Source organism: Anomaloglossus baeobatrachus, chromosome 2 (genome assembly GCF_048569485.1).
Source record: "Anomaloglossus baeobatrachus isolate aAnoBae1 chromosome 2, aAnoBae1.hap1, whole genome shotgun sequence".
Lineage (NCBI taxonomy): Eukaryota > Metazoa > Chordata > Amphibia > Anura > Aromobatidae > Anomaloglossus > Anomaloglossus baeobatrachus.
The window spans coordinates 718,567,025-718,579,497 of NC_134354.1; the positions used below are offsets into that span (position 1 = coordinate 718,567,025).

The following is a 12,473-nucleotide window of genomic DNA, read 5'->3' on the forward strand; positions in this document are numbered from 1 at the left end:
GGCAGGCTTCCATTCCTCTACCCAGAGCCCCACAATCCTGGCACTGTACCCTCCTGTCCTCTGCACACTCCAACTCATTATAACTAAGCCATTATACTAGCAAACACTCAGTGTACCTAGTGGCATCCTAAACGTGGCTATCGGACTTTGCTATAGTCCCACTAGTGCAAAGACATTTGCAGCACGTCTGCCTGCATTGCACACTCCAACTCATTATAACTAAGCCATTATACTAGCAAACACTCAGTGTACCTAGTGGCATCCTAAACGTGGCTATTGGACTTTGCTATAGTCCCACTAGTGCAAAGACATTTGCAGCACGTCTGCCTGCATTGCACACTCCAACTCATTATAACTAAGCCATTATACTAGCAATTTTTGCTGCCAGTTTAAGGGCCGTAGTTGCATTGTCAGGGATATTTATTCTTTATTATTCTGCTGTTAATAAAGCTAGATAGACCACCACTGCAATCTACACCACCTCTCAATTTTTACTACCACATTTTCAGTCCACAATCTTGTCGCAATCAACATGAGTGGCAAAATGACAGATGCTGGTGGAAAGGGGAAGAGGCGTGGTGGAAAAGGCAAAAAAGGTTTTGTCCGTGGGGAAGGTGGCAAAGCTCCATTATCATCTGCTGAAGATAGACCATCTACCAGCAAAAGTAAGATGTCTACTACTTACCGTGGACAATCCGATGTGCTCCCTTTTTTACGGACACGAACAACAGGAACAAAGGTAGATGATGGGCAAAAAAGGAAAATGCTTGAATGGATCTCAAGTGGTCCAACAAGTGCCCTCTCAGCCACTTCAAGTACCGCATCCAAAAAACACCAGTCCTCTGAGTTGTCATCCCAATCAAACTTGATTTCTCCCAGCTCTGAAGTCTCCATCAGCCCTGCACAGTATGGTGGAACTGAGATGGCTGAGTCTGCAGAGCTGTTCAGTCACACTATAGCCTGGGAATCAGAGGTCTGCTCCCAAGCTACAGTGAGTACAGAACAGGAAATGGTCTGCAGTGATGCCCAGAACCTTTGTGACTCTGATTCAGGCCGTGAGGACCAAGTTTCGGAGCATAATGTTGACCCTTTGTCACAAACTGTAACACCTGTGGTTATAGACAATGAGGAACATACTGATGAAGATGAGACTCAGATACCCGATTGGGATGACAACTTAAATATTCGGTCAGGGCAAGAAGAGGCTCGGTCTGAGGGGGAGGGGAGTGCAAACACAACAATTGATGATGAAGTTCTAGATCCCACCTACTGTCAACCCACAGTCAGGCACTCGAGGAGGTCAACAGAGGTGGTGGAGGAGGATGCAACTGATGACGAAGTTACCTTGCGCCTTCCTGGACAGAGTCGGAGTACTGGTAGCACGTCTACAACTGCATCCTCAGCCACCACTCTGCCTCTGAGCATTATTCGGGGTGGATAAACAGGTCGCATGGCCTCTAAGCCTTGCCTAGCCTGGTCCTTTTTTGACATAGAAAAAGATCGCCCAAATTATGTGATCTGTAAAATTTGTCATGGTTCTCTTAGTAGAGGTCAAAACCTCAGCAGTTTGACAACTTCTTCCATGAATCGTCACATGAATAAATATCATATGGCCTGGTGGGAAGCTCACCGTGCTGCAATGCGGCCTAGCGGAGCGAACCATCCACCGCCTGCCCCTTCCAGTGCATCCGCGGGCTCGTCATCTTCTAGGACTGTGGGGACAGCTGTCACACCTGTTTTTCCACCCACAACTTCCACCACTGTAACCGCAACAGGCAGTTTGCTTGGTAGGTCGTCAGTTGTTTTGGAAGGGGAAACAAGTGAGTGTGTACAGCTCTCTCAGACATCGATAGCACCAACTTTGGATGAAGGCAACATCATGTCTCCGCCTGCACTTTCCTCACAAACCAAGATTTTTCCAGGGACATCCTACTCAACACCGTCTACACACAGCAGCCAGATCTCTGTCCCTCAGATGTGGACAAATAAAAGGCCATTTCCTGCGACCCATGACAAAGCTAAGAGGTTGACTCTATCCCTCTGTAAGCTGTTGGCTACAGAAATGCTGCCTTTCCGCCTAGTGGACACACAGGATTTTAGAGACCTTATGTCTGTCGCTGTGCCCCAGTACCAGATGCCTAGTCGCCACTACTTCTCTAAGAAAGGTGTGCCCGCGCTACACCAGCATGTCGCACACAACATCACCGCTTCCTTGAGAAACTCTGTGTGTGAACGGGTGCATTTCACCACCGATACTTGGACCAGTAAGCATGGACAGGGATGTTACATGTCGCTGACTGGGCACTGGGTAACTATGGTGATAGATGGTGAAGGGTCTGCTGCACAAGTCTTGCCGTCCCCACGACTTGTGTGTCAATCCTCTGTCTGTCCAAGTTCCGCCACTGCTTCTGCATCCTCCACCTCATCTGGGTCCTCCACCACCGCCCCAAGCCTGCCTGGTCAGGCCACCAGCGTTCTCACTGCGCAGAAGGAATCACGCACCCCTCATTACTATGCTGGCAGCAGAGCGCAACGGCATCAGGCGGTCTTTAGCTTGACATGTCTTGGGAATAAGAGTCACACAGCTGAGGAGTTGTGGTCAGCTCTGCGGTCCGAGTTTAATAAATGGTTGTCTCCACTCAACCTGCAGCCTGGTAAGGCCGTGTGCGACAATGCTGCAAACCTGGGTGCGGCCCTTCGCCTGGGCAAGGTGACACACGTACCTTGTATGGCTCACGTGTTGAACCTTGTCGTGCAGCAATTTTTAACACAGTATCCCGGCCTAGATGGCCTTCTGAACAGGGCACGAAAACTGTCTGCTCACTTCCGCCGTTCAAGCGCCGCAGCTGAGCGACTTGCATCGCTGCAGAAGTCTTTCGGCCTGCCGGTTCATCGCCTGAAATGCGATGTGGCGACACGCTGGAATTCAACTCTCCACATGTTACAGCGACTGTGGCAGCACCGCCGTGCCCTGGTGCAATACGTCATGACGTATAGCCTGGGCCAACGAGATGCAGAGGTGGGGCAGATCACCCTGATGGAGTGGTCTCAGATCAAGGACCTATGCACCCTTCTGCACAGTTTCGACATGGCGACGAATATGTTTAGCGCTGACAATGCCATTATCAGCATGACGATTCCAGTCATTTACATGCTGGAACACACGCTAAACACTATTCGGAGTCAGGGGGTGGGACAACAGGAAGGGGATGAACTACAGGAGGATTCATATGCGCAAGACACAACAACATCACCAAGGTCCAGACGTTCATCATCACCAAGGCGCCAGGCATGGGAGCATGGGGGACAGGGATCAACAAGGGCGCATGGTAGCAGGCGAGATGTTGAGGAAGGTGCAGGAGGACATGAAGAAATGGAGGACGAACTGTCCATGGACATGGAAGACTCAGCAGATGAGGGAGACCTTGGTCAAATTTCAGTTGAAAGAGGTTGGGGGGAGATGTCAGAGGAAGAAAGAACGGTTAGCACCTCTATGCCACAAACACAGCGTGGACTTGGTCCGCATGGCTGCGCAAGACACATGAGTGCCTTCTTGTTGCACTACCTCCAACATGACCCTCGTATTGTCAAAATTAGAAGTGATGATGACTACTGGCTTGCCACACTATTAGATCCCCGGTACAAGTCCAAATTTTGTGACATAATTCCAGCCATAGAAAGGGACGCACGTATGCAGGAGTATCAGCAGAAGCTGTTACTCGATCTTAGATCCGCTTTTCCACCAAACAACCGTGCAGGTGCAGGGAGTGAATCTCCCAGTTGTAACTTGACAAACATGGGACGGTCTCGTCATCTTCAACAGTCTACACGTACCAGTAGGACCGTATCTGGTGCTGGTAACAGCAATTTTATGGAATCTTTTCATAATTTTTTTAGACCCTCCTTTGCAAGGCCACCAGAGACAACAAATCTGACACATAGTCAACGGCTGGAGAGGATGATACAGGAGTATCTCCAAATGAACATCGATGCCATGACTTTGCAAATGGAGCCTTGCTCCTTTTGGGCTTCAAACCTAGAAAAATGGCCAGAGCTCTCAACTTACGCCTTGGAGATTTTGTCGTGTCCAGCTGCCAGCGTTGTCTCTGAACGTGTCTTCAGTGCTGCTGGGTGTGTGCTGACAGATAAGCGCACGCGTCTGTCCAGTGACAATGTGGACAGACTGACGTTCATCAAAATGAACAAGTCATGGATCCAGAAGGAATTTACAACCCCTGTGTCATCCTGGGGAGAGTAAATGCTTGTGGATTTGGAATGTGCTTGATGCAAATCTAGCTGTGAAGTGTACAACTAGGGCACAAGTGCTGCCACTGAATGGGTGGGTGTGTGTGGGCCACAATTTGTGGAAAAAAAGGGAGACTCCGCTTGGAGTAACCCTTGCTTGCTGTGTTTTTAAAAGAAGCCAAGATGAACAGAGCTGGGATCAGGAAAGACTTTGCTACCTACCCCGGTGTCATCCTGGGGACGGATAAGAACGGCGTATTTTGGAATGTGCTTGATGCAAATCTAGCTGTGAAGTGTACAACTAGGGCACAAGTGCTGCCACTGAATGGGTGGGTGTGTGTGGGGCACAATTTTTGGAAAAAAAGGGAGACTCCGCTTAGAGTAACCCTTGCTTACATTGTTTTTAAAAGAAGCCAAGATGAACAAGTCATGGTTCAGCAAAGACTTTATCTACCTACCCCTGTGTCATGCTGGGGACGGTTAATTATGGCGTATTTTTGAATGTGCTTGATGCAAATCAAAACATCCTGTTTGCAACTAGGGCCCAAGTGCTGCCACTGATGGGGTGGGTGTCTGTGTGGCCCAATTTTTGGAAAAAAGGGAGACTCCGCTTGGAGTCACCTTGCGGTGTTTTACATGACTATAGAAGGGCGTGCCATGCCTATATCTGTGTCTCCTCCTCTTTTTCCTTGTCCAGCTCTTTTGTTTTTGCATAAGTATATGTCCTTGTCACTTTCCCATGTGTTTGTGTTGTGTTGTGAGTTGTTTGTGACCTTTTGGACACCTTTGAGGGTGTTTTCTAGGTGTTTTTATGTGTTTGTGATTGCCTGCCATTGTTTCCTATGCAGTTCGAGTTCTATTCGTCGAACGTTCGACGAGCCGAACTCGAACAGGACCTCCGTTCGGCAAACCGACCTCGAGCCGAACCGGGACCGGTTCGCTCATCTCTATTCGGGACATAATGTTCATCACTGCCTGCATTTTGCAGGGAAGTGATGTCATTATGACAGGAAGAGGAAGCGGAGCAGAGTAAACTTGCACATATCACACTCACACACAGACACAGACATATAGAATACACATACAAATCAAACGTACATATAAAAATAAAAAAAAACGCGGGCTCCGCCATATTTTTACCGTCCAGCCGAGGTAAACACACAGCGGTGGCCCGGTATTCTCAGGCTGGGGAGGGCGGGGCCAGGGTTAATGCCCCCCCTCCCGCAGCCGAGAATATCAGCCCGCAGCTGCCCTGGGACTGTCGCATCCATTATGTGATAGTCCCGGCGTGTCCCCGGCTCTTACAGATTGCCGTGATGCGGTGGCAAGCCAGGTAATAAGGAGTTAAATGGCAGCGCATCTCTGCCATTTAAGTCCAGGCTTAATCATGGCAGCGTCTATGAGACAGTGTTCATGATTAACCCGTAAGTAAAGTGAATAAACACATACACCGAAAAATCCTTTAATTTAAATAAAACACAAAAAGCCCCTCTTTCACCCCTTTATTAACCCCTCCCAACACACAGCTCCGGCGTAATCCACGCAGGTCCCACGACGCTTGCATCCAGCCGCGACTGACACACTGTACTAAATGCAGCCTTGTAACAAGACTGCAGAGAGGTAACCACAGGTCATTTCTCACGGTCGGTAATGTGAACACACTACCACTCGTGAGAACTGCAGTGTGTCCTCACAGGGACTCTATCTATTGATTGATCTGCCCTCTATCTATTGATTATCTATCCCTCTATCTATTGATTATCTATCCCTTTATCTATCTTTCTATCTATCCATCCATCTATCCCTCTATCTATCTTTCCATTATCTATCTATCTTTCCATCTATCTATCTCAGAAGGTAATGACTTTTTTTTTTTCTTTTCAATGTGCTTTATTGCATTGAATGTATTAAAACACATGTACCAACCCGCAGAAAAACCGCACCAAAACCGCACCAGAACCGTACCAAAACAGCAACAAAACGCATGCGGATTTTGGTGCATTTTATTTGCGATTTTTTTCCACAGGTGTGGAAATCTTTCAGAGCCAGCGGAATTTTCTTAAGAAAATTCCATTTTCTAGTGCGCACAGGGCCTTACTGCATTTTTGTTGCATTTGTGAGGTCACAAAGATGCACGTAAATGCATGCATTTCCTTCCTCCAGCGAAGTCTAGGAGATTTCTCTTTTGTTGTCCACACTGTGCATCTTTTTTGGCTGCATTTTGGCTGCGTTTTTCAAGATGCAGCCAAGATACAGCATGTCAATTCTTTTTGCGTTTTTTGCCTGCGTTTTTGAGCCCTTCTAGCCAAAAGATTTGACTTTAAAAATGCATTGGGCAAAATGTGGTAAAAATGCGTCAAAAACACATGCATTTTTTATGCGTTTGTGCCGCGGGTGCATTTTTGGGGCCCAAAATGCTGCATCTTTGTGGTTAAGTAACTATGCAGTGTGTAAACCTATGTTCACAAAATGTAATACTTAATTTTCACCACCCAATATTATAAAATTCGGGGATGCCTATGTAGGTTCAACACGGTGATCACACCTGTCTATAAATTCCTTGAGGAGTGTTTCCAGGATTTCTGACATCTAGGCCCCTCAAAGTCACTTCAAAAGTGAAGTGGTCCTTAAACATATTGGTTTGGAAAATCTCATAAGGAAATTAAACATTTACATGTGTAAAATATTATTTATCAACTATTTTGTGTGGTATAATCACCTGTTTTAAGGACATATAAATTCAAAATTTGAAAAGTAAGAATTTACCAAAAATGTCAAATTTTAAATATTTTCATAAATATAGGTCTAAATTTGCTACTTTCATAAAGTACAATGTGTAGTACAGTCTCACAATCACTTTTACATGTAGAAGCATTCTGGAGTTATTACCACATAAAGTGAGACTGGTCAGATTTTAAAAAATTGGCCTGGTCTGGAAGGTAAAAATAGATTTTGTCGATAAGAGAATAAAGGAATTTTCTAGTATTTAATTTTAATGACCTATTCTTGACATGACTATGAATCTGATCATAAAATTGGATATCTGGACAAGGCAAAGTATTTTTTTGGTATAAAGTATTTGTTTCCTTGTGTAAAATATAACACATTCTTATAGACCTACAACCATAAACCCTTCTGCAATTTGATATTCTGTCATTCTTATTTATTACAGAATAATATATGGGATGTTAAGACTGTCCTTGCACCACAAGTTCTTCAATTCAAGAGCATAATAATATGAACAATATGATACAAGAGTGACTAATTTTATTAAAGCATGGAAACAATCTTGGATCTTGAGGGATCCTCAATTCTTTCATCAACTTGTACGTTTTCTTTAACATCAATAAATGTGAGAACAGACTTTTTCCCATCTGGGAGGAATACAAACAAAATACATCTAGAAGACTTTGACACTTTATCAGAGTCAGAACCTGGGGTCATCAGTCACTTACATACAAGAGGAAGCAGGACCCCAATCTCTGAGAATAGCAGGTGGACAATAGGAGACACTAACCAAACAACCATTGAGCTTCGCAACTGGGCAGCAATTGAAGACAACTCTACGACGAAGTTTGACGGCTGGTCACCATCATCCATTGCGAATAAACTTTTCCCAAACAATGTGTCTGCCATTGAAAATGCTGGTTCTGAAGGATACCAAGAAATTTCTCCGACATTATTACAGCCAGAAACCTCTTATAGCAAGTCTCACAATGTTCGAGTTATCAAGCATAAACCAAGTGCAATCACATTCACCGATTTACCCCTTGATGTTATTTTCGAAAGTACTGGTTATGATGATGACACACAAGAGGATAAAGAAAGTGGTGATGACGCCGCGGAAGATGATGAAAATGATGATGTTTTTACAGATCTGCCACGCTATAAATATGCTTTTACTGGTATAAAAAGGAGGAGTTCCCACCCTAGAAGCCCAACTAAAATATTCATTGACTCAAAGGATATTTTCCAAGTGTTCAACAAGAACAGTGTTCGAAACAATGGCACCGATTTGGGCGAAGAAGAAAGAAAGATGTCCCTGGTAAGAACTTCTTCCACAAAAGTAATGTTCACATCACTTTCTTCATTATTTATAATTGATTGGTTTTTTTGTATATCAGATATTAAAGGGGTTGTCCAGTCTAAGCTACAAGTCTGCAGTCACTCTATGTGCACAATGTGGGGATTCTCAGGCGCCATCACGTGATCACAAGTATGTGACAGTTTCCGCTGTCACTCAGTACACTTGCATTGAGTGAGGCTGCACCCATCCAGTCGGATTCTCATCGGGAGTACTCATATCGGATAGATAACCGCCCACAATGTGCAGGATTCACATGAAGTGACTGCAGACTTGATAAAAGTCTTTTTGTAAAATTTCCCAAAAATGTAATTCCAAAATACACATAAAAGTCAAAACCATGGTTTTGACTTTTATATGTATTTTGGAGTTAAGTTTTGTGGAATCATTACGGAGCTGAATTTATCCCCTTTTTCAAATCTTTGGTCAACGTGTAGTCACATGAATTTCCGTGCTCCAACACATATCCTGAGCCTTGCATACAGGTGAGCTGGTATACATCTTTTTGTTATATATCTGCAGACTTGTAGCTCAAGACCAGACAGCCCCTTTAAGTATGCATATTATAAAATAGTATTCTGTAATAGACTTTCATTATGTGATAAGTATACACTTAAGGAGTATTTCTTGTTTTCTTTTTTTTTTATAAATCAACAGTACATGTGAAAATAAGAAACTTTGTAATATACTTTATCCATGAAATCTGCTTTTTTCTCCTCCTGAACTTTCATTATCAATTCATGGATAAAATCTGTTTTCAGTGAATACACCCCATTACTGAGATAGGACATGACAGTTAGTGCTCGTGAAGTTCTATGAGGATTTGTATTTTAGGAGAACTTGCACTAAAATATTTGTCTAGCTCCTCCTCTTCCCCTATCCATAAAATGTTAAAAGCCCCAACTGTCATCTCCTATCTCAGTAATGCAAAAATCTGTCTTTACTGAATATATTGCTTAAGAAGTTTATTCATGAATTGAGAGTGAAAGATCAATCCAGGAGCTGAAAGAAGCAAATCCCTCTGATACATTGTATTAAAAAAGTTGCTTATTTCTAGAGATGAACGAACCTTTGGAAGTTCGGTTGGCCGGCACATTTGAACCTTAAAAAAGTTCAGTTTGTGACCCCGACTTGAGCCAAACCTCAATGGAAGTCAGTACTTGGGCAGATTGTGGCTCCACCCACATGCAGCCAGCCATACGCAGAACACTTCCACAGGAGAGTAGGCGGGGTATTTCAATTTATTTATTTATTTTTTGTGTGCACACTACATCAAAATGATTTCACCCCAGTGCAAGCCGATGAAACACTGCACGCGGCTTGCACAGGGTGGAGCATCAATTGTTTACTCTTTAAGTAAAGGCAGTTATAGAACAATTACATAAAACAGGGAATGCAGTTAAGGTACCGTCACACATAACGAGATCGCTAGCGAGATCGCAGCTGAGTCACAGTTTCTGTGACGCAGTAGCGATCCCGTTAGCGATCTCGTTATGTGTGACACCTACCAGCGATCAGGCCCCTGCTGTGAGATCTCTAGTCGTTGCAGAATGGTCCAGGCCATTTTCTTCAAAGACGATATCCTGCTGGGCAGGACGCATCGCTGTGTTTGACACTGTGTGACAGGGTCACAGTGACTGCTGAGATCGTTATGCAGGTCGCTACTGCGACCTGTATTGTTCCTGCATCGCTAGTAAGATCTGACGGTGTGACATCTCACCAGCGACCTCCCAGCGACTTGGCTGCGATCCCTATCAGGTCGCATCGTTTTCGGGATTGCTGGTAAGTCGTTGTGTGTGACTGGGCCTTTAGAGTTCCTATCTCCTTAACCTATTTATATGCTTGGATTTATGATCTGGACTCAAGGTTCATTCTAAGAAAATATATGTGTTCACTGATGCATGATATACAAGATATATATGTATGATATGATAGAATATACCTCTAATGCCTTGGGGTTTATATCTGATAAAAGTAAGACAAATTACAAGATGATTTTAATCCTATTATAAAACATGAAATATTTTTACAAGACACTTACACCTAGACTCAAGAAAAGAAGCTGCTATGTCTTACCTAGTCTATAAATGAAAGAGCTGCTCTTAGGTAAAACGTGTGTTGGGAAGGGTTTGCTTGTGAAGTTCTCGACTACTTGGGTTGCAACAGATTTAATTTGGGGCAGTCTAAACTGAGGAGTGAAATTTAAATAAGTACCCCCATGTAGAGTTGAGCGAATTCCTAACTAGTCGTACTCATTATACTCATAAGGAGTACTGTCTAATACTCGCGTATTCATTCCAAATAGCGTGTGCAATGCAAGTCAATGGGGAATAATTTGCAATGTAACGAGTAACCCAAATGCCGTACTATTCGTGCGAGTTCCGAATAGTGCGGAATTTGGGTTACTCTATACATTGTGAGTATTCCCCATTGACTTGCATTGTGCATGCTGTTCAGAATGTATACGCAAGTATTAGACAGTACTCGTTATGAGTATAGCGAGTATGAATAGTTAGGTACTCACTCAACTCTACTCCCATGTACTGTATTTTTATATCGCTGCTCTCTCTGGTGTCCAGTATCGTTCTGCTCCTATTCTCAGTGATGTGGCTGCTCACTGCTCGTCACACTCTCCGGCTTGCTCTCTGCTCTATGTATAAGCTAGAAGTCTCTTTTACAATGAAAGCTTATGGTGCCTTGTTCTGACACTCCATAGATTTACATTGTTGACCCCTTCACGACCGGCCACTTTTGCGCTTTCCATTTTTTTTGGTATTCTTCTTCTGAGAGACGTAAAATTTTTATTTTTCAGTAAATATGGTCATGCGAGAGCTCATTTTTTGCAGAACAAACTGTATTTTTAAATGAAATCAAGAGTTTTACCATATAGTATACTGGAAAATGGCAAAATAATTCCAAATGCGGAAAAAATGCAAAAACACTATTGTTTTTGAGATATTTTGTTCCCAGTGTTTACTATATGGTAAAACTGATGCAACATTGTGATGCCTCAGGTCGGTGCGAGTTCGTAGACACCAAACATGAATAAGTTTACTTTTATCTAAGGGGTTAAAGAAAATCTGAAGTTTGTCCGAAAAAAGTGGCATACGTTTTGCGCCATTTTCCACAACCCGTAGCGTTCTCATTTTTCAGGATCTATGACTCAGTAATAGCTTATTTTTAGTGTCTTGAGCTGACGTTTTTAACGGTACCATTTTTGCGCAGATGTCGCATTTTGATCGCCTGGTTTTTCATTTTGCGTAAACTTTGTGGTGACCAAAAACCGTAATTTTGGCATTTGGAATTTTAATTGATTTTATATTTTGATAGAGTGGGCGTTTCTGAATGCAGTGATACCAAATGTGTATATGTTTTTTATTTTTTTAACCCTTTAATTTTCAATGGGGCGAAAGGGGGGTGATTTGAACGTGTAGGGGTTTTTTTATTTTTTTAATATCTTAAAACCTTTTTTAAAAACTTTTTTTTATTTTATTAGGTCTCCTAGGGGACTATAATGATTATCTGTCTGATTGCTCATTCATTTCTCCCGATCAGAGCAGCACCACTCAGACTGGGAGAAATGTTCATCTCTTGTAACAGCCAGTACTCGGCTGTTTGTTTACAGGACCTTAGTCATGTGAGCACAGGAGTCATCACATAACCCTGTGTACCATGACAACCACCGGAAGTCACGTGATCACGTGCGCTGATCTCCCCCGGCAGCAGCCAGGGGACATTAACACTATGACCGCTAGGACGTAATTTTACCGCCCGCGGTCGTGAAGGAGTTAAAACCACTTCCGAGTCAAACAGATCATAGTGTGGCCTGGAGAGTCTGCTGAGTGATGAAGTCAATGAGAAGAGGAGAAGAATGGACCCCAGAGAGAACAGCGGTAGGTGAGGATATTAATAAACTCACACTACATTACATGCACATACACAGATTTAATGAATTAAAAAATACATGGGACTGCTTTTTATGGGATCAGTTAACAATAGCTGACAAATGATAGTATCCAAAATATAGATGCGTTCACTCAGTACAGTGGTCCAGTTGGAAGTCACGGTAAATAGCAAACAATAACTAAACAACGCAGAAGTACAGTTTTCTACTGATATGAACCAAAATAATCTTATTGCTTAC

At 43.4% G+C, this 12,473-nt stretch overlaps 1 protein-coding gene across 1 annotated transcript in view; it reads left to right on the forward strand.

Annotated features, from left to right (window-relative positions):
* Positions 1 to 12,473, forward strand: part of LOC142289993 (uncharacterized) — a 119,656-nt gene that overhangs the window by 8,189 nt on the left and 98,994 nt on the right. The window contains exon 2 of the mRNA XM_075333940.1: positions 7,418 to 8,290. Within this exon, the coding sequence (XP_075190055.1) occupies positions 7,523 to 8,290 (768 nt within the window). The 5' untranslated portion in view covers positions 7,418 to 7,522. The remainder of the gene's footprint in view (positions 1 to 7,417; positions 8,291 to 12,473) is intronic.